The sequence below is a fragment of the Eublepharis macularius genome, chromosome 4, assembly GCF_028583425.1.
Source record: "Eublepharis macularius isolate TG4126 chromosome 4, MPM_Emac_v1.0, whole genome shotgun sequence".
Taxonomy (NCBI): Eukaryota; Metazoa; Chordata; class Lepidosauria; order Squamata; family Eublepharidae; genus Eublepharis; species Eublepharis macularius.
This window is the reverse complement of record NC_072793.1, coordinates 166,815,907-166,838,958: the sequence shown is the minus strand read 5'-3', so window position 1 is coordinate 166,838,958 and position 23,052 is coordinate 166,815,907. Positions and strand designations below refer to the sequence as shown.

At 44.2% G+C, this 23,052-nt stretch overlaps 1 protein-coding gene across 1 annotated transcript; it reads left to right on the top strand.

Moving 5' to 3' along the window:
- The first annotated feature begins 1,252 nt into the window (after window positions 1-1,252).
- On the top strand, window positions 1,253-15,694 carry LOC129327772 (zinc finger protein 420-like). The gene is made up of 4 exons (XM_054976528.1): window positions 1,253-1,338; window positions 6,440-6,578; window positions 7,274-7,403; window positions 12,499-15,694. Exons 1-4 carry the CDS (start codon window positions 1,253-1,255, stop codon window positions 14,535-14,537), a joined length of 2,394 nt encoding a protein of 797 aa, XP_054832503.1. The 3' UTR covers window positions 14,538-15,694.
- The last annotated feature ends 7,358 nt before the right edge of the window (window positions 15,695-23,052 follow it).

Here is a 23,052-nt window from a genome sequence, read left to right as displayed (position 1 = left end):
CAGTGCATATGGAATATAGGATCCCCCTTTCGTATGGAAAAATCTTGTTGCTAAGGCTGATCCTCAGGCAGATTCCGTGATCTGAGAAAGTTGGGCAGCCCATGAACCAGATGATTGAAAGGCAACCCCCTAGATAGTTGAATACTTTGACTTGGTCGATCTTGTGACCATCTGTCTGCCATCTGTGCTTTACAAACCTGGTAAATTCGAGTATTTTTCTTTTGGATAAATTGTTAAGTGCTATTCCTTGCAGTACAGCATGAGTGCCCGGAGGGCTCTTCTCAACCCTACTTCAGTATACAACAAGATGGCAGTGTCGTCTGCATATAAGACTGTAGCAATTGGCCTATTTGCCATGTTTGGTGGGTGAAAGTCAGGCTTTGATAGAGTCTGCACTGTCGAATTGATAAAGAAGTTATACAATAAGGAGGCAAGAAGACACCCTTGCTGACCTCCTTTCCTAACCGGAACCTTATGGGACAGTTGTCCTTGTGGGTTACATCTGACTGTAATGTTTGTATAAGAGCAAGGAGCCTACGATCTATCGTAGAGTCTTCGAGTTTTAGCTAGAGTCTATTATGTGAGATACTGTCAAAAAGCATCCTGTAATCTACAAAGGCTACGAACAAGGCCCCATGTGGTCTAGTTTCTCCACCATATGGTGGAGGATCAAGCATTGGCTTCAAATGGAGGAATCAGGAATCAAACCTGGTTCTCCAGATTAGAGTCCTGCCGTTCTTCTTAACCACTACACCAAACTGGCTCACTACAGATAGACCAGGAGAGGTTGCGTATGGGTAGAGTGGCTGCTGCCTAGGCTTCCCACCAATGTTTCTTAATTTCTTGGCCAGGTGCTTCCTCCTCCCTCTGGAGACTAATTTATCTCTTTATGACCCTTGCTTGCTGGTTCCTCCCTGCTCTCATCCTGAGCAGCCAATTGTACATTGTTCTGTGTTTGCGGCTGTACTAGATGGAAAGAGCAGGAGCAGGCATATGGTTTCTCATTCTCTGTCCAGGTTCTCCTCGTCCTTCTTCAGACACTGCTGTCCTTGGGATTGGGGCTGGTGAGCAAATCTCCACTTGTCTACCAGGCTTCCACATTTTTACTGCTCCATCGCATCAGCTACCATCTCCACCTGCTCTCAACTGCCTTTTATCTCTGTGGCCAGCTGAGTGCGCCCTGTCTTCTTGCTGGCATCCCTGCAACCCACCCAGCTGAACCATATTTATTTCGAGGTGTGCTGTCCACATCATGGAGATGCCACCTGGACCCTATGAGGCTGCCCAGACCAGTCACAGTGTCACACTCTTTTCACACAAAGTATGTGGCACCACTTGGTGAGCAAAACACTTGTATCTCCTTCTGAAGACTCTAAAAGCCACTCACATTAATGGATCATTCCCCAAGGTGATAAGAGTGATTATGCTGCCTCATATTATCTCTTACACTTTGAATAGTGCTGTAATTTTCCAAGGGGAAGAGCCGTGATTCTAAATGTATCTGAAAAGATGACATATTGTGGGTGATATTTGTACAAGGGTGGGTTCCACAACAAACATGGGGGGGGGGAGGATTGCAGGGAACATTAAAAAAACACTTTCCCCCAGCAACCTGTTCACCCTGCCCCCAGTATCGGCTTGCCCCCTCCTGAGTTGGTAGAAGGGTTTTTTTGCACCTGCATTAACTTGTTTCTCTAGCAGCAGTGGTGGATCTAATATAACTTCTAGGCTCCTAACTGAGTCTGCAGGAGTCAACTGAACCCCATTGAAAGTGGGGAGGAACAATGTCCCTCAAGATCTCTTGAGTTCCCAGCCAGCATCATTTCCATCTTGTCTGGGTTCAATTTAAATTTGTTCAATATAAATGTAAGGAGACCTAATTTTTTAATATTTTATTTAAAAAGAAAGACATTGGACAGAATCATAGGGTTGAAAGGGACCTCCAGGGTCATCTAGTCCAACCCCCTGCACAATTCAGGAAATTCACAACTGCCTCCTCTTCCCCACACACCCTGTGACCCCTGTTCCATGCCCAGAAGATAGCAAAACACTGTCAGAATCCCTAGCCGAACTGGCCTGGGGAAAATTGCTACCTGACCCCAAGATGGCGATCGGCATTACCCTGGGCATGTAAGAAGGGGCCACAAGAACTAAGCACTGATGTAACCTTTCCTGCCCTCCCTGGTCTGCCTAGAGTCACAGAATCAGCATTGCTGTCAGATGGCCAGATTAGTAAGAAAAACGGAAAGTCAGTTCATTCTTCAAGCCAGTAGGTGGCGATTATGTTGGAACAATCCAGCAGTTCCATTTACTCTCAGCCAACAGATGGCAATACAGTTTGTTCCAGAGTGATTTTATTTTGAGGTTTTGGCCATTTTTTTTCTTCATTAAAAAGGCTGAAGACAATAAGGAAAAGAATATTTCTAACAGCAATCCAGCAAATATAAATTCCCAATATATTATAATTCAAAGAGTTAAAAAAGAAAATAATATATTAGTTGTATAATCCAAAAATGGAACCAGCACGGAAGCACACAGATCTCTGTGTTCTCAGACATCCGCCATCTTGAATTGGAGAGACTTGATTTTTGTTGCATGTGTTTTTTGTTAATTGAAGGATTAATTGGCATCTGTGTTTACTTATCAAGTTCATGCCTAATAAGGAGAGTTAGGCTTTGCTTTAAATAAAATCATTAGCTGTTTGTTCAGATGCTAAGACCCTAATCCTTCATTGTGCTATAAGAGAAGTCTTTCCAGTGGGTAGCCTTGATATCACGCATTCGCACAACTGAGAGCAAGAAGACCGAGCCTCTGAGCCCTACAACAGAGAAAGAAGCACTCCTGCCATCTGCTGTCCATCTCCCCAGTGACCTGCCCCCTTACTTCAGCTGGCCTCATGGCGGGTCTTTTCACTTCACCCCATGGGGAACATGGCAGAGAAGGCATAATGTGTGTCTTTTTGTTACCTGTTAGAGTGACTGAAAGATGGAGGGAAATCTTGTTTTTTCTAGATTTTCTTTCAGCTTTTCCTTCAGCAGCTCTTCGCACCACCAGCACCCCTGCTCTCCTTCCTCCAGCTGCCTCTCCTTTCTAAATTTGTATGTGAAGAAGGTTCATGAGAGAGAGCAATCCTAATTACTAGTACGAAACGTCAGGAACTACAATGCCAAGACCATGGCAATACAGCCCGGAAAACCCACAACAACCTAATTACTAGTACTTTGGGAGAGGGATAAAAGTTCCTTCTCTTCATATTATGGATAATTTTATAAGATCCTGTCATACACAGTCCCCTGAGCTTGTTTTAATCTTTTTTTTAAAAACCCTCAGGTGCTTAACCGCTCTTCCTCAGGAATATGCTCCAACTCGTATTCCATTTCTTTGATTTTGAGGAGAGACAATGTGAACTAATGTCATTTCGATTTTCTTCCATCTTCCCCCCACACTATGCTTAATTCAGATGTACACAAAACTCACACTCGAGAGTATCACGGGAAACTCATCCCTACTGCCAACGGCTGGTTTGAAATGAGGTTTAGATCCCAAAATATAAAGAAATTTAATTCTTTCAAGATTGCATGCAATGGCACCTTAGAGAAAAATGAGATTTTCAGGGTATAAGCTTTCAAGAGTCAAAATTCCCGTCTGTAATGAGATGCTAATTTCTGGTTTAATCAAGCTGCATTGACTTAATTTTTTTTCAAATAAAATATTAAAATTTTAAATTTTAAAAAATACTCAGGATGCATTGTCCCTTTACATCCTGATTTCCTTCTTTGCTTCACCCCTCCCACCTCCTTCCTATATCTGAAGAAGGGACTTTTGATTCTCGAAAGTTTATGCACTAAAAATCATGTTTTTACTAAGGTGCCACTGGACTAAAATCCTGCTATTGTAGCGCAGACCAGTATGACTCCCTACCTGAAATTAATCTGTCCAAGGATGTTTGAGCGCTCAGGAATTTTGTGATGTGAAGATTTTTTCCATATTCTATCTAATTAAAAGGGCCTTCTCCCAAGATACAGCAAAACTAAGTACGAAGCTCCTCAAAGCCACAATGTTAAAAAGGTGGCCAGGGAAAAAGAAATTGCAAAGAGAGTCGATTTTTCAGAAATTTCAATAGAAAATGTGGGAAGTTCCCACCCTGCAATTTTAGCTTTCCCCCATGATAGTTGTGAATTTCCTGCATTGTGCCAGGGGTTGGACTAGATGACCCTGGAGATCCCTTCCAACCCTATGATTTTATGATTCTGTGATTCTTGGTTTTTTTGGTGGTCCATGGTATCCAAAGACTCTTCTCCAACACATTTCAAATGAATGAATTTTCCTCCTCTCTATTTTCTTCACCATCCAACTTTCACATCCATACATAGTAATGACCTGGGAATAAATACTATACTATGAAGTATCTAGATCTTGGTCCCAAGCGATACATACTTATCTTTAATGAACTTTTCTAATACCTTCAAGGCTGCCCTTCCAAGTCTCCATCTCCTTCTGATTTCTTGATTGCAGTCTCCCTTTTGGTTGATGATTGAGATAAAGAATAGAAAATCTTGAACAATTTCAGTGTCTTCATTGCCAGGCTTAAAGCTGTAATTCCTTTGTAGTCATTCCTTTTGTCTTCTTGATGTTCAGCTGGAATCCTGCTTTGGTACTTTCCTCCTCAACCTTCATCAGTAGTTGTTTAAAGGCTTCACTATTTTCTGCCAGTAATGTGATTTCATCTGCATTTCTCAAATTCTTAATATTCCTCCCACTGATTTTCACTCCACCTTTATCTACATTTAATTCAGTTTTCCTTATGCTCTCTTGTGCATGATTGTGATACTTTGCTCCAGCCCCACCATGTGGAATTGGAGATCCTGACAGATACAAATAATTTCTAAAATGTATCATAAAGAAATAAGCAGAACATATTTTAGAAATGATTCGTATCTGTCAGGATCTCCAATTCCACATGGTGGGGCTGGAGCAAAGTATCACAATCATGCACAAAAGATTTTCCTTCCTCCATTGATCAGTGGCAGCAGAACAACAGCTGGGCACCCAAGCAATTGTCGGGAGTGGGATTAAGTGGTCACAGAGCAAAAAAAAAAAAAACCTTTCACTTCCCCCTCCTCCTTTTCTCTTTCCCACTCTGTTCCTGTTTATCTCCCCCACTTCCTACTTCCCCTGTGGCTCATTTACCCTCTTCATCTCTTGCCCAGCAATATTTGCACCACAGTGTCTCATCACTGACCACAGTGGAGATTCCTGCCTCAGGAGTAATGGTTACTAGAGCCCCCTTCCACTGCTGCCCCAGCCCTGCTACAGACAATGGTCAGGTTGCAGAATGGAAGCCCTTCAGTTTGATCTGTTGGGTCTAATGGCTCTGAGCAGGTTGCTGCTGCCTTTGGCCATTTCCATGCTACCTTTAAAAAGCGTCAGGCTCCTGGAACGCTGGCGGCTTCTTCGCGCAATGTTTTCTCTAAAACGGATGTGGGGCGGTTTTTCAGCTCATATCGCATGAAGAAGCTGCCAGCTTTCCAGGAGCCTGCCGCTATTTTAAGGCAGTGTGGAAACAGCCTTTGAATCGCTCTTCAGATGGACAAGGGCCTGCTTGCAGCACTCTATCCTGATGGCTCCCTGAAACTGCCAAATGGAAGTCCCTGTGATCTCCTCAAGAGAGGGAAAGGCTTAGGGCCTTCATGACTCAGCAACATGGAAGTGTTCTGGCCTTCTCGACTATGCTGGCATGAAGTGTCCTCTCTTACCTTCCTATAATAAATTATTGGGGTGGGGGGGGAGCCCAGAGGCAGCCAATGGAAGGGATGTTTCCCTTCAGCTACACATCTGCTGGGCAGAAGTGAGGCCTGGTGCTTCTGCTTTGACCTCTTCCCATAGAGATTTCCGGGCTGCGCACCCACACACCCCTCTTGCTCCCTGTCTCTCAGGATTTTTGCCCCCTTGGAGAGTGAAAGGAGAAACCAGCATTTTCCTTCCTGTTTGGGAAGTCTGCCAGGTATACCAAAGTCCCTTTGTTTGCAAACTGAAAACCAATAAAACAATGAACAGCATCCCTTGGACTTCCTGGCCTGGCCCATTTTTGCTTCCAGGGATGGTCAGGGGGCTGCCTGCTTTGCTGTTAAGAGGAAAAAAGGTGTGTGGAGGGGGGGCTGCTAGGGGACACAGGAACTGGCGAGGGGGAATGACCAGGGAATTTCCTCCCAGTCCGAATCTCCCCTTCTGGGCACAAAGGAATGGACTTTCCTGGCTCTGCCTTCTCTGTTTCCTCTGCAGCGGGGTCTCATAGGACCAGCGACAGGAAAGCCAAGAAATCTTCCCTTCTCAAACGCTTTGCCTCTGCTGCCAGTTTGCGGCTGCTTGTCGCAGGAAACTACAATTCCCAGAAGGCCCTGCGAGCACCATAGACGCTACCAGCCCTTGCCCATTCTAGGCTTCCGGGGCGCTTCTTCCGGGAGAGAGAGGAAGAGAGAGGCGGTGATTTGGAGAGCATGGAGGTCCAGGGGGCCGCTCCTCTCCGTGGCTTTCCCCGGCCGGAGGGAGGCTTTGGCTTCTGCACGTCTGCAGGAGAGGTGAGTTTGTGGCTTCAGGAACAGACCTTGGTCAAGAAGAGGGGGAGAGAAAATGTGGAGGGATCCCCTGGGCGCAGAGAGAGCGGCGCTTCCCTTCCTGGCCTGGATCTTTGCACGGGCGGGCGCTTGTGCTTTCACGCCCTCCTCGGCTGTGCTCCGTGCAACCAGCCTGGCTTGATTTTCTTCTTGATCCAGAGCGTGGCCTGGGATTAATAGACCTTGAGTTTGTTAGGAAAAAGTAGAACAAAAGACATCATGATGTTAACGAGGCCAGTTTATGTTTGTAGATCTGGAGGCCAGCTGCAGAGTAACACAGAACATCTTTGCAGGAAAAATCGTTTAAAACAGGCACCTTCTGCTGAAATACAATTTCCCATGCGTTTCTGGGGTGAACTGTGCAAGATAGCACAGTTGATACCTGTACAGTTAACTGAGTTTTTTTTTCACATTAAGTGGACTTGAGTTGTAAGGGAATTTGAGGAACAGAAGGTCAGTTTTGTGCAATTTTATGAATTTGTATTAGAGACTTTCTGTATATTATACCTTTTAGGTGCTGAAAACATGCAATGCAAATTTTCTTGCTGCCAGTTAAATGTACTTTTAATCAAATGACCAGCCAATGGGATTCTTCTTTCTTTCTTGGATGCTCAGGGAGAGGAATAGATGATCAACTGGGCAATATGTTCCTCTTTCAGAGATCCCTGGTGTCCTTTGAGGAGGTAGCCGTGTTCTTCACACAGGAGGAATGGGCTCTTCTGGATCCAGGCCAAAGAAAACTCTACTGGGAAGTCATGCAGGAAAATTACGAGACTGTGGCCTCTCTGGGTAAGGATCTTTTCCTGCCAGCTGATCCCTGGGGCCTCTGCTGTATTCTTTGGCCTTTCTGTTTTGACACAGAGTAGCTTTTGCATAATCCTTGGCTTGTATGTCTGAGGTTGATGGGGGAGAAGAGAAAAGGCTCTGGTGATTAGAGAAGGGGCCCTTGCTCAGTGGCAGAGGCTTCTCAAAAGTCCCTGTCCAATCCATGGCAATTGGAAAGGGGTTTCGAGAGGAGGCTCTTTGTTTGCAGGGCCCTCCAGAGGCACTAGTCCTTGTAGTGAAATCTTGCTCAGAAATTTCTGAGCAAAGTCTTGGTGGAAAGGAGAATGGGAGTCCCTTGTGAGCCTTCGGTGATGTTACAAAGCTGAGGAAGAGGGAAGGTGGGCTGTGGAGGAGGAGAAGCCAGGCAACAGACTCCACAGCAAGATTCCCTGTGATGAGGCAGAACTGCTTCTCATTGTAATGTTCTGCTGTTCCTTGGCCAGCTCAGAGTCGTGGGACTTCCACTCAAAAGTCTCTCTCACGTACCCACCAGGTGCCCCCCACCCCCTTCCTATTTCCAGTTGTTGCATATGGGAGCCCACCCCTTCCTGTACCCCTTGCCAACTTGATAGAGCATTCGGATTGCAATATTATTTTACTAAAGGAGTAGCTGCTGGTGATATTTATGCTAGTCTGAATACTGAATTAGCAGTTCTACCTAACATTGCTCCAAGTGAGGCCAGAATTTTCCCGGAATTACAACTGATCTCCAGACAACAGACGTTTGTTCTCCTGAAGAAAATAGCTCCTATGGAGAGTGGTCTCTCTGGTATTATAACCTGCTGACGTCCCTCTCCTCCTCAAACTCCACCCTCCCTGGGATCCATACGTAAATTTCCAGGAACCTTTCAACCTACAGTTGGCACGCCTAGCTCTTCCTCCTGACAAAAGAGTTGCAGCAATACTGGATGAAGCAACAGCCTCAGAAATTTTTCTTTCTTGCCAAACTGTAGGCAAAATTCGATTAATAACAAATGTCATACCCTGCCTTTTTTCCCCTCTGAGGACCCAAAGTGGGTTATGCCATTCTCTCCTTCATGTTATCCTTACAACAACCTTGTGAGGTAGGCTAGGTTGAGAATGGGTGCCTGGCCCAAGCTCAGCCAGCAATTTTCAGTGGCAAAGTGGGGATTCAAACCTGGTCCTCCCAGATCCTAGGGAGACGCTCTACCCACTAAAACACAGTGGCTGTAATAGATCAGGGACATTGTTAAACCCCTTTGATTTATAAAGGAGGCAATGTCCCCACCCATCCTCTCTCTGCTGCCTTCCTCCCCAGTAGGGAAACAAAGCTGCTTACATTGGCTGATTCCACACACGTTGGATAATGCACTTCCAATCCTCTTTATAGATCCAGAGGAGTTAGCCGTGTTAGTCTGTAGTAGCAAAATCAAAAAGAGTCCAGTAGCACCTTTAAGACTAACCAATTTTATTGTAGCATACACTTTCGAGAATCAAGTTCTCTTCGTCAGATGCCTGATACAGATGCATGGTACAGAAACCAGTCTCTGTATCAGGCATCTGACGAAGAGAACTTGATTCTCGAAAGCTTATGCTACAATAAAATTGGTTAGTCTTAAAGGTGCTACTGGACTCGTTTGAATCCTCTTTATAGATCATTTGGAACGCATTTTTTTGTGTGCGGAACAAAAAATCCACCTTAAACGATTGATAAAGTGTATTGAAAGTGCATTATCCAACGTGTGCGGAATCAGCCATTGTTGTCCTCCCACTGTTGTCCTGAGAACAGTCCTGTGAGGTAGGTGTGGCTGAGACTGTGAGACTCGTCCAATGTCAGCCAGCAAACCTCCTTGGCAGAGTAGAGATTCAAACCCAGATCTCCATCATCCTGGCCTGATATTCTAACCACTAACCCATCCCTTTAAGATGTTTACAAGTAGGAAACTTGTAATTGAGTGGCAGCTCAATTTCTCCTCCCATACCACTTCTTTCCTTTTCTTGAACATCTCAGTAGCCTCTACCTTTTTCCTTTCCACCCACGTGCCAGCCTTTTATCTGCCAGCTCCCTGTCTTCAGATTTCCCTCCTCCCCTCCCTTCCCCCTGGCCCAAAGCCTATAGCCACACAACATAAACAAGATTCTAAACACCTGGGTATCAAAAATACAAAGTATGCATACTGGAAGGGGGAATACAGTTCTGTGTAACAGTGCATGTGAACAAGATCTTGGGGTATGGGTGGATGGAAAGCCAAATATGAGCAGTCAGTGTGATGCAGCAGCAAAAAAGGTGAATGCAATCTTGGGGTGTATCAACAAAGGCATAACATCCTAATCATAGGATGCCATTGTCCCCACTATATACTACGTTGGTCAGGCCCTGCCTGGAGTATTGTGTGCAGTTTTGGAGACCTCATATCAAAAAGGCTATGGATAAACAGGAACGGGTGCAGAGGAGAGCAACCAGGATGATCAGGGGCCTGGAGATCAAGTCCTACAAGAAAAGACTGAAGGATCTGGGCATGTTCAGTTTGGAGAAGAGGAGGTTGAGGGGAGACATGATTGCTCTCTTTAAGTATGTAAAATCTGTCACTTAGGAGAGAGAAAGGAGGAGTAGGCTGACGGGGGTAGTCTGGAAAGCCCCGACTCTCCTGGCTTTCTACAAACTATGCAAAACTGAATTATTCAGGAGGGCTTTCTACCTAGATTAGAGGACCATGTCATAAGAAATAACTGAGAGATGCCTTGGTAGGGATGAGGACTGAGTGCTTTGCTGTTGGGTACTATCTGCTGATGTAGATATGCGCCTACTAGTGTGTTTCCACACTGCTAAACAGGCCACAGAAATTAGTTATCCTTTGTTTCAGGTAGATTTCAGCTCGGTGCTCGGCTTTATGCTTGTTTTTAAAAAATCCTGACCTTTCTCTGTTGTATCTGTTTCCCTGACTGTCCTAACTGTTCTTCACTATTATACTTTACTCAATGGATGTCCTACCTGTCAATTATATTGTATTATCATTTGCACTGTTGTAATTGATCTTGGATCTCAGTGAGAAAGGTGGACTTTAAATAAGTAAATAAATAAGTTTATGACTAGTAGGTCAAACCTAGTCCTCCCAGATCCTAGGGAGACGCTCTACTCACTAAAATACAGTGGCTCTAATAGATCAGGGACATTGTTAAACCCCTTTGATTTATAAAGGAGGCGATGTTCCCACCCATAGGAGGGATATTAGGAAAAACTTCTTCATGTAAAGAGTAATTCAACAGTGCCTAGGGGAGTAATGGGTCCCCCTCCTTGGCAGTCATCAGTGTGTGGCTGGATGAATAATTGTCGGGGATGCCTTAGGCTGTTCCTACACTGGGCAGGGGGTTGGACTAGATGGTCTCCAAGCCCCTTCCGACTCTGTGATTCAGTGATTCTAAAATAAATTCAGAGTTTCTTCTTTTAACACATTCCTGTCATTTAACTTTATTCCAATATGATAAAAGGTTACAAGGTTTATATAAATTGTTGCTGTGTGAATGTATCTCCTTCCTAAGATTTCTTATATGCTGAAATGTTGCCCATTAACATATTACACCAAACTTTACAAAGGCATTCTTCCAGTTGCATTTTTTTCCTGCTTCCAGGATGACCTAAAGTGCCATTCTATCTTTACTGCACATTGATGTAACACACCCTTATACATTGGAAACCAAGCCTCAGGTTGGTTTGTGATTGGGTTTTGAGAACCTGGGGGGATAATTAAGAGTTTGTTATGAAATAATTATCAAATTTAGTACATTTTTTCTATAGAGTACAACAGTAAATGAAGAACATTGTGTGAATGCAGTCCTGGGTCTACTGCAGTATTTGTATTTTATCACACAATACTAGAGGTAAACTTTGATTTAGTATTTTACCTAAAATAATTCTAGTACATAATAATAGACTATATTATATTTTTAAAAAAATTCTCCTCCCCCTTTCTTCTTTTGTTACAGCTCTAGATAAAACACCAGGAGCATTTCATGATTGGTTTCTATATGTGTGGGTGTGTTTGATCGTAAATTGTTTACAATTGACCACTGAGGAAGGCCTTAGGGCCGAAACGCATCTGGTTTTTTACTGTACCTTGGTCTATTTGTGTTGGTCATTGCACTGTACCATCATCTGTGCTTTGAGATGCTTTAGCAAGGTTTAGCATATACATGTAGCCTGCCATTCAGGCCTTATGTTGTTTTTAATCTATACTTGTGCACATCTATAATACATACTTTCTAATATATATTTTTAGGTTGTTACTTGACCCCTCTGTTCTGTTCCCCTGCTTGTTTGGGTTGAGTTTGTGGGGACCTTCCCCCACACCCCCTTTTTTCTTCTTTGTTGCTAATGTTTAGCAATGCCAATTTAGGATCCAAGAGTGCCTGAACCTGTTTATTTTTCTAGTCGATTAAAAAATTTTTATCCCAGATCTTTTAACTACTGGGCAGAAGCACCGAATTGGAATAAAAGAGCCCTTACAAGCCTTACATTTCCAACATATACCAGACAATTAAGGTGTCATTTTACAATCCTTTCTGCTGTTAAATACCATCTAAATAGCATGTAAGAATATTCATCCTTATAGTCCAAATTTCTGAGATGTTTTTGTTCCCTTTAATTATCATAAGCCACAGATGTTCTTATAGAGTCATTAGAACATCCTTTTCTCATATTTGTTTGTAAATATAACACTTCTGTTCTGAATCTGTTGATATAGAATAAATTAAATTGAGTGGACACACAATATATTTATTATTTACTTTATACTCCACCTTTCTCCCTAATATGTGTTCCGAGGAGTTTACATAATTCTTTTCTCCATTTTCCCTCATAAGAGCGCTGTGAGGTCAGTTAAATTGAGAGTATGTGACTGTCCCGAATTCCCCCAGTGGCACAGTGGGGATTCAGACCTGGGTCTCCCAGATCCTAATCTGAAACTCTAGTGCTGCACCACATGGGCTTTTTATGAGGTGGCTGCTGATTGAGGTAGCAAGTGGCTCTCCTCAGAGAAAATACCATTTACTACTGAGTGTAAGTGGTATTTGTACTTATTCATCTTTATTTTTTTTCCAGCTACAGAAATGTGGGAGTTGGCAAGTGAAAAAGCACCAGAAAGGGTGATTACAGAAAAAGATGAAGATCCAGAGGGGGATTCAGAATCAAGGGATCAAGTTATAGAGCAGAGATGGTGCAAAACAAAAAGAGGAGTAAAACAAAACCAGAGGAAGGAATCGGTTGCCTGTCAAAGCAGGAATAAGCCTGAGATCCCAGCCCAAAATGAAATACAGAAGAGAAAAAGAAGTCATGAGGATCCTGTGAATGAGAATGGGTTTTGCAGTAAATTCAGTGTTAAAACATATCAGAATGTTACCACAGTCCAGAAAGCAAATAAATGCTTGGAGTGCGGAAAAACCTTTTCTTGGAATGATGTCCTAACTAACCACCAAAGGATTCATACAGAGGAGAAGCCTTATAAATGCCTAGAGTGTGGGAAGATGTTCTCTTGGAATGGTAACTTGACTGTGCATCAAACGATTGACACTGGGGAGAAGTTATACAAATGCCTGGACTATGGAAAGAGCTTTTTTCAGAATGGCACATTAACTAAGGATAAATATGTTTACACTTGGGGGAAACCATATAAATGCTTGGAGTGTGGGAAGAGCTTCTCTGAAAAAGGGAAACTTGATGTACATCAAAGGATTCACACACGGGAGAAACCATACAAATGCTTGGAGTGTGGAAAATGCTTCTTTCGGAGTGTTGACCTAACTGTACATCAAAGGATTCACACAGGGGAGAAGCCACATGAATGCATGGACTGTGGGAAGAGTTTCTCTCAAAATAGTAGCCTAAATGTGCATCAAAGGATTCACACTGGGGAAAAGCAATATAGATGCTTGGGGTGTGGAAAATGCTTCTTTCGGAGATTTGACCTAACTGTTCATCAAAGGAGTCACACAGGGGAGAAGCCATACAAATGCTTGGAGTGTGGAAAATGCTACTTTCGGAGAGTTGACCTAACTGTACATCAAAGGATTCACACAGGGGAGAAGCCACATGAATGCCTGGAGTGTGGGAAGAGTTTCTCTCAAAATAGTAGCCTAACTGTTCATCAAAAGATTCACACCGGGGAAAAGCGATATAAATGCTTGGAGTGTGGAAAATGCTTCTTTCGGAGATTTGACCTATCTGTTCATCAAAGGATTCACACAGGGGAGAAGCCATACAAATGCTTGGAGTGTGGAAAATGCTACTTTCGGAGTGTTGACTTAACTGTACATCAAAGGATTCACACAGGTGAGAAACCGTATGAATGCCTGGAGTGTGGGAAGAGTTTCTCTCAAAATAGTAGCCTAACTGTTCATCATAAGATTCACACCGGGGAAACACGATATAAATGCTTGGAGTGTGGAAAATGCTTCTTTCGGAGATTTGACCTAACTGTTCATCAAAGGAGTCACACAGGGGAGAAGCCATACAAATGCTTAGAGTGTGGAAAATGCTACTTTCGGAGAATTGACCTAACTGTACATCAAAGGATTCATACAGGTGAGAAGCCATATGAATGCCTGGAGTGTGGGAAGAGTTTCTCTCAAAATAGTAGCCTAACTGTTCATCAAAGGATTCACACCGGGGAAAAGCCGTATAAATGCTTGGAGTGTGGAAAATGCTTCTTTCGGAGAGTTGACCTAACTGTTCATCAAAGGATTCACACAGGGGAGAAGCCATATGAATGCCTGGAATGTGGGAAGAGCTTCTCTCAGACTGGCACACTAACTAAACATAAAAATAGTCACACGGGGGAGAAGCCATATAAATGTTTGGAGTGTGGGAAGAGCTTCTCTCAGAATGGTACACTAGCTAAGCATAAAAGCAGTCACACAGGGGAGAAGCCATATAAATGCTTCGAGTGTGGGAAGAGCTTCTCTCAAAATAGCCACCTAACTGTACATCAAAAGGTTCACTCAGGGGAGAAGCCGTATAAATGCTTGGAGTGTGGGAAGAGCTTTTCTCAAAATAGCAACCTAAGTAAACATCAAAAGGTTCATGCAAGGGAGAAGCCATATAAATACTTTGAGTGCGGGAAGAGCTTCTCTCAGAATGACTAGCTAATTGATCATCAAAAGGTTCACACACAAGATGTCATGAAAATGCCTGGTGGGTGGAAATAGCTTCAGTCAAAGTCTTTCCTTCTACCATAAAATTCACACAGGGTAATAGTTATCCAGTCACAGCCTATGTGAGACCAACTGAGGTAGCTGACCTTGCTTGTTCATGTCCATGAAATGTCCTGTGACTGTCATCCCTGGCCTCAGACTGACTCCCAGCCTGCGTGCAGTACTCTAGACTCCTGTTGGCTCCTCCTTGGCCTCACCTGCTCCCCATATGCGCTCTCCTGGGGTGCCTCAGTGCTGTCCTTATGATTCTCTCTACAGGGAGTTGCTATCCTGCCTCTTCCTCTCACTACAGATACACCAGGAGAGGTTATGGGTAGAGTGACTACTGCCTAGGCTTCCCACCAATATTTCTTAATTTCTTGGTCAGGCGCTTCCTCCTCCCCCTTGTGACTAATTTCTCTCTTTATGACCCTTGTTTGGTGGTTCCTCCCTGCTCTTGTCCTGAGCAGCCGATTGCACATTGTTCTATGTTTGTGGTTGTAGTAGTTGGAAGGGGCGGGGGCAGACATACGGTTTCTCACTGTCCAGGCTCTCCTTGTCCTTCTCCTTCCATCTCTGCTTTCCTTTGGGCTGGGGCTGCTGCTGGTGAGCGAGTCTCCACTTGCCTTCCTGGCGTCCACGTTTTTACCATTCGATAGTTTCAGCCACCATCCGTCTTCTCCCAACCACCTTTTAACTCTGCAGCCAGCTGAGTTGTGCCCTGCACCCTTGCCGGCATCCCCACAACATTCTCAGCTGATCTGTACTTATTTCCAGCTATGCTGCCCAGAGCATGGAGATGCTGGCTGGACCCTGTGAGGCTGCCCGAACAATCACGGTGTCACACTCTCCTTTTTACCCCTCAACCTCACCCTCTTTGTGGCACCACTTGGGGAGCAAAACTTTCACATTTCCTTTTGAAGTCTCTAAAAGACACATTAATGGATCATTCTCCAAGATGATGAGCGTGATTGTAATGCCTCATATTACCTCTTACAGATTGAGGAATGGTGTAATTTTCCAAGGGGAAGAGCCTTGATTCTGAATGTATGTGAAAAGATGACATATTGTGAGTGATATTTATACAAGGGTGGATCTCCACAACAGTCATGGGGGTGGAGGAAGACTGCAGAGAACATTCAAAAATGCTTTCTCCCAGTAACCTCCTATTCACCCTGCCTGCAGCATCGGCTCCCCCCCCCCCCCCCCGAGCCTCTTGAGTTGGTAGAAGGCACTTTTTGCAGCTGCATTAACTTGTTTCTCTCGCAGCGGCGGTGGATTTAATATAACCCCTAGGCTCCTAACTGAGTCTGCAGGGGTCAACTGAACCCCATCGAAAGTGGGGAGCACAATGTCCCTCAAGATCTCTCAGTTCCCAACTGGTATCACTTCTGTCTTATCTGGGTTCAATTTCCATTTGTTTAATATCTGATTTGTTAGATATATATTATTTCAGTAGGGGTGGTGGAGGGGCTTCAGAACTTTACATACCATTTTGCCAATCAGCTTAAAACTTGATTTGCGTTTCCTTCATGGATTTAGCCTAAATTTGAGAAATGTTAGGAAACTTGATTTTTATTGCATGTGTTTTTTCCTTTATTGTAGGATAAATTAGCATCTGTGTTTACTTATAAAGTTCATGCTTAATAAAGAGAGTTAGGCTTTGCTTCAAATAAAATCATTCGCTGTTTGTTCTGCTGGCTAAAAATCAGATGCAAAGACCCTAATCCTTCATTGTGCTATAAGAGAGAAGTCTTTCCAGTGGGTAGCCTTGATATCACACATTCACACAACTGAAGGCGAGGAGACCGATCCTCTGAGCCCGGCAACAGAGAAAGAAGCGCTCCTGCCATCTGCGGCCCGTCCCCCAGTGGCCTGCCCCCTTACTTGAGCTGGCTTCGTGGTGGCTCTTTTCACTTCCCCACATGGAGGATATGAAAGAGAAGACATGTGAATGGAAACTACCTCAATATACTGCAAGTTCTATTTTATCTACTATTTAATTGCCATAAGATTAATTTCTCATGTTGGGGGAAACACTTCTGATTAGCTAACTCTGCTACTAAATGAAATATAACTAATTTTAGTCTCTCTCTATATAAAGACAAGTGTCCTGACTGACTCATCAACGCCCAGCCCAAACCCCCGGAACTAGAAACATGAAATTTGGGGAGAATATTCCTTTCATGATGTGAATACCCACTAAGAAGGAATTTGAAGAAATCCACCCCCTAAGGGGGTAAAAAGTGTTTTCCCAAAGGGATACAGCTTCCTTGTGTGGCTGGCAGGCTGCTGCCAGCTTGGCCACTCTTCCCTGATTGGGCCAGCCTTTCATGGTATTTGCATATGCAGGCTGATTGGGGCTCACAACATTCCACACCTCATGCCCCCCCAAGACAGTTGGAACACTGGTCATTTGCATATGTGGCCTGATTGGTCCTCACCCTCCACATTCGAAACAGTATGCAGTTATTGGGAGTCATTGAATGTATCCTAAGGTAAAATGCACCTCCCAGTCTTCCCCTAAAAGTTCACTAGGGTTGCCAATTTCCCTGTGGGGCCTGGCTTTCCTGTGTGACTAGCAGGCTCCTGCCTGCTTGCACCACCCTCTCTCTGACTGGTCACCTGTGGAACTCTGTGTTCTGAGGTACAATCAGGTAAAGGAAACCGCAGACAGTTGAAAGGTGGTACAAGGCTCCTGAATAGGGATTTTATGTAAAAGTCAGTATGGTAACAGAATTTTTAAATGTTCATGGAGACATGGTGCATGACCTTTCTAGGGGCCATTTCGATGCAAACCTCTCACATGAACCTGCCAGTGCCCACTACACCACCCCTCCCTCAGTCCAACTCCACCCCACACCTCTCGCAGCCATCATGTCTTGCTGCCCCGAAGAAGCCTCCTGGCAGACGTCATGCAAGATACACCAATGCTAAAAGGAGGAAGTAACGTAGAGTTGCGGCTAAGAAATAAGCACATCATGCTCCTGCAGTGCACTGAGCAGCAGTGGCCAAGTACCAGCAAGATCACCCGGAGGTGCAAAGTGGCAGAGTCTCTCTATGAGCAAAGCAATCCTGGAAGACGAGTAGACAGGCGTTCACTTCCATGGAAGGTCAAGGCTTACTCAAGCATGGCATATGATCCTGATGCAGCTTATGAGGCAGCCAGCGCTGTACCTCTGGGCACCATGACCCACAAATGCAAGCACTGCAGTGCCCTCAAGTGGAAGGAGGAGGCCCGCTGCCCTCAGCATGTGTTGCTGCAACAGCAAAGTGCAGCTCCCACCCTTCAAACCTCTGCCCCAGCCTCTCTGCACAAATCAAAAAAATATTATATACCTAAAGTATTATAACTGGATTTAAAGTAGTTAAATACAGTAGCAAAGCATGAGTATCAAGCTAGTACATATATAAGCCCACTGAGACCTGGGAGGCCGGATCCCAGCCCAGGTATACAGTAGGTAGCTCCTCGTTGGACACTAAGAACCCAGCCTCCCGAAGACTTCACTCTGCAGGGCAACACTTCATTCATGCAACCCAACTAGTTGCTATTTGTCTGTATTTCATTTGGAAGGTCATTTCATTGATCTGTTCTCTTTGCTTTACCTAGTAAGAAGGGCCAGGCATTTTATTCATACCATCGATATTCTTAAAAGTTAGGTGTCATCCACTGGGAGTGATAAAACCACACCTTGGGTGGAAGCTGGCCGTCGCATCATTGTTTGTTCCCCTGCTCTGATCTAGCCCCTTCTAGTTAACAGCCATTCTCAGAGGACTGCCTCATACACCAACAGGAGGACCTGAGTGGGGATCAGATATGGGAGACAAATTTATAGACTCATAGGGTTGGAAGGGGCCTCCAGGGTCAACTAGTCCAACCCCCTGCACAGTGCAGGAAATCCAGTGACCCCTACTTCATGTCCAGAAGATGGTGAAACATTGTCAGGATCCCCAGTCAAACTAGTCTGGGGAAAATTGCTTCCTGACCCCAAAGTGGCAATCGGCATAACCCTGGGCATGTAAGAAAGGGCCACAAGAAATAAGCACTGATGTAACCCGGCCCTTCCCTCTCATGACCTGCCCAGGTTCACAGAATCAGGATTGCTGTCAGATGGCCATCTAGCATCTGCTTAAAAACCTCCAAAGGATGAGAGCCCACCACCTCCCGAGGAAGCCTGTTCCACTAAGGGCCTGCTCTGTCAGAAAGTTCTTCCCAATGTTTAGCCAAAAACTCTTTGATTTAATTTTAACCCATTGGTTTTGATCCAACTGAGGCAACAGAAAACAACTCTGCACCATCCTCTATATGACAGCCCTTCAAGTACTTGAAGATGGTTATCATATCACCTTTCAGTCATCTCCTCTCCAGGCTAAGCATATTGAGCTCCTTCAACCTTTCCTCAACCTTTCCAGACCCTCACCATCTTCATTGCCTTTCTCTGGACACGTTCCAGCTTGTCTATATCCTTTTTCAATTTTTCCTCTTTCATGCTATAAAGTTAAAGCTTTAAGGAGCAGAAGAGGTGAAGTGCACTTCCAGTTTGAATTGTGGAAAGATGTTGCCTTAGTGCCGGATACGTAGCCTCTAAATAAGACGTTTTCCTTTTGGGCTCAGGATAATCTGTACTATTGCTGAATATGAGTTACTATGCAAAAGAAACATGGATTCGTGACGAAAAGTAGACATAAAAGGACAGTATGTAAACAAAATTTCAGAAATAGGTACACCCATCACATAGAAGCTTGCTACAAGAAAAACATAAGAACAGTGATAAAAGCAGCAGGGTTATAGAGAGAATTTTGACCAAAGGAGCGTCCCTGATTTTATACTGTGATAAACTGGAGGAGGAAAAACAAAGGACACCCCCCCCCATTTGCAATTCAGTAACCCTAGAGAGTTTTTGATACTAGTATTATTGTATGTGTGTATTTATGCGCTGTCGCTTGACTTATGTCAAGCCTTCCTTTTTTCCCTACTGTCTTATGTTTTTCCTAGCATCATTGTCTTTTCCAGTGAGTCTTGTCTTGTGATGTGACCAAAGGACAATAGCTTTAATTTAGTCATTTTAGCTTCTATGGAATATTCGGGCTTGATTCAATGTAGAACCTCCCTTCCTGTCTTTTTGGTGATTCATGGTATCCATAAAACTCCAACACATTTTAAATGAATGAATTTTCTTCCTGTCAGCTTCTTCGTCGTCCAACTTTCACATCCATACATAGTAATGACCAGGGAATAGTATGAAGTATCTTGATCTTGGTTTTGAGTGACACGTCCTTATCCAACCTTAAAACTGTAATTCCTCAATAGTCATTCCTTTTGTCTTCTTGATGTTCAGCAGTAATCCTGTGTTGGTACTCCCACCCACCCCCAACCTACATCAGTAGTTGTTTCAAGGCTTCACTATTTTCTGCCAGTAATGTGGTGTCATCTTAATGTTCCTCCCACTGATTCCTGTTCCTTAATGTTCCTCCCACTGTTCCTCCCACCTTCATCTACATCTAATCCACCTTTCCTTATGATGTGTTCTGCTTATTTCCTTATGATACATTTTGGAAATGATTTGCACCTGTAAGGATCTCCTGTTCCAAATGGCAGAGCTGGATCAAAGCATCACAATCACTCACAGAAAGTTTTCCTTCCTCAATTGATTAGTGGCAGCAGAATAACTGGTTGGTAAGTGGTTGGAGATAAAAAATAATGTCCACTTCTCCCTCCCTCTTTTTCTCCTTCCCACTCTGTTCCCGTTTACCCTCCCCACCTTCTTATCTTTTCCTTGGCTCTGCCCCGTTCCTTTCCTGCCCCCCAACATTTGAACCACAGGGGAAAAAGTGTTGAATCCTTGACAGCAGTGGAGATTCCTGCCTCAGGAGTACTGGTAACTGGAGCCCCCCTCCACTGCTCCGCTGCCCCAGCTCTGCTACAGACAATGGCCGGGGGCAGATTGGAAACCCTTCAGTTTGATCTATTTATTGGGTCTAATATCTCTAAGCAGGTTGCTGCTGCCATTGAATCGCTCTCCAGATGGATAAGGACCTGATCTTGTGGAATAATACAAGGCTGATATTCTTTCCCCTTTCCCTCATCTTCAGAGAGCTGGACATCATGATATGACATCACTTCACCGATGGCCTGGAAGTGACATCATGAGACTTGACATCACAATGTGACACCACATCCTAGCTAAGCACCACCCTTAAAAAGTCCAAGGATTTCCTGAGTTGGATCTGGCAACACAACTTCTGTTCTATTTTTTCCAACAAACCTCAGGCTTATTCAGACCAGACTGTAATCCTTTGGTGGTGAGTGGGATGGACTGAAGTCAAGAGAGACTGTGTGATATTAAGTTTAGAGTATTAAGGGGAGGGGAAGAATTATTGTTAATAATAGTAATAATCCCTGACTTGGACAGCCCAGGCTTACATGATCTTGTCATAGAGACATAGGGTTGGAAGGTGCCTCCAGAGTCATCTAGTCCAACCCCCAGATCTAAGTAGGTTCATCCCTGGTAAGTACTTGGATGGGAGACCACGAAGGAAGTCCAGGGTTATTATGCAGAGGCAAGCAATGTTAATCTACCTGTGAATGGCTTTTCCCTTAAAAATTCTTCAGGGTTGGCATAAATCCACTGCGGCTTTATAACACATTATACACACACAACAGTAATAAACCCAGGCGAGCTGCGTGGAATTCATTCAAGCATAAGGAAGCTGGAAGTCTCTCTCTCTCTCTCTCTCTCTCTCTCTCTCTCTCTCTCTCTCTCTCTCTCTCTCTCTCTCTCTCTCTCTCTCTTTCAAGCCACCACCTGTGGTTACCAGCTCCAGGTTGGGAAATACCTGGAGATTTGGGGAGTGGAACCTGGAGAGGGCACGTTTTGGGGAGGCAAAGGACCTCAGCAGGGTGTAATGCCATACACTACAGTCCATATTCCAAAGCAGCTATTTTCTCCAGGGGACCTGATCAGTAGTCATTTCAGGAGATCTCCAGCCACCACCTGGAGGCTGGCCACCCTAACACCCTCTTCCTTTTCAAATCCATTCATGATTTCAAGCCTATTTTTCCTCTTCTCTCATCCCTCTGATCATTCTTGACCCAAATCTGTTCATGAAACTGTTGTCCCCAAGATATGTGTGTCAGGTTATCTTAGCCAATTAACAGAAATGAACACACACACACACACACACAGAATGAAGTCTAATAAAGGAGATAATATATTGTTTGTACAAGCAATAGAAGAAGAATCAGGAAAGGCTAACAGGTACCCAGAAACCCGCTCTTCTTGCCTTCGGAAGCAAATACATGAAATTTTATACCTTTGGGTTCATTAGCAATTTTCTCAATGAAAGATACATAATTGGTTGAAAAGTTTAAACACATCGATAGGCTAGCAGAATTCAATTGGTCAATTAAACCTTGGGGCTGTCCATTCACACATTAGTAATCATTTACAGTTTCAAAGAACGTTCCTGTCCTCACAGGCACCTCTGATATCTATTCTTTGGGACACTGTCAGCTTCTCAAGGGCAGGGGATAACGTTTCTCAAAACAATTAAATTTGCTTACCCACCATAGACCTGCTTGTGTAAAAAGGGGGTCTTCTCCCATGGCCAAAACTTGATTTTGAATGGCTGAGGATGTTTTGGTTTAACAAGTGTTTTCCTAATCTATTGCTGGCTTTGCTAATATGAAGTTACAGCTTGCTCCTTCTAGCTTCCCTTTATCAGTTAACTATAGCTAGAATCCAAACCACAAAACTCCTTTGACTTTCTACAGTCCTAAAGGAATGCTGGGAAGGGTCTCTGACAACGACCCCTTTGTATGAGTGAGGGGTAGAGAGAGAGCCATAAGAATGTGCATGCTTAAAGCTAGAATCAGATGCTTATACACTTCGGCTCTACTTGATATAGGTGCGCATATGTGCTTATTGTAACAGTCAGGACACCTGCGATTAATATGCAAGCGTGAATAATATGCCAATATGCTAAGTGAAGTTAGCTAAAGTTACTGAAATGCTTATTGGAACATTCTGCGTCAGCAATGTATCCCATAAGTCCCCACTATTATTAGGTGGCCATAATGGAGACAGATATATGTAAGAAAATCCTCATTCCACAAAACCATAAACGTCCCTTTCCCGCAGCCGCGCAGAAGCCAAATCCCCCCTCCAGTCTGTGAAGAGTAGAGTCCCTGCCCTATCCTTTGCCATCAGCTATGAAAAGAGAGAGACAGAACGGCCTCTCCTGCAGCGGGCCCTCATTGGAAGCTGCCCCGCCCAGCGACAGGATAGCCGAGCAACCTTCCCTTCTTAAAGACTTTGGCTCTGTCGTCTCGTTTGGCGTCTGGTTGTGCAGGGAACTACAATTCCTAGAAGGCCCTGCGAGCGCCATAGGCGCTGCCAACTCTTGCCTATTCTAGGCTTCAAGGGGGCGTTTTTTCCGGGGAAGAGAGGCAGGGATTTGGGGAGCA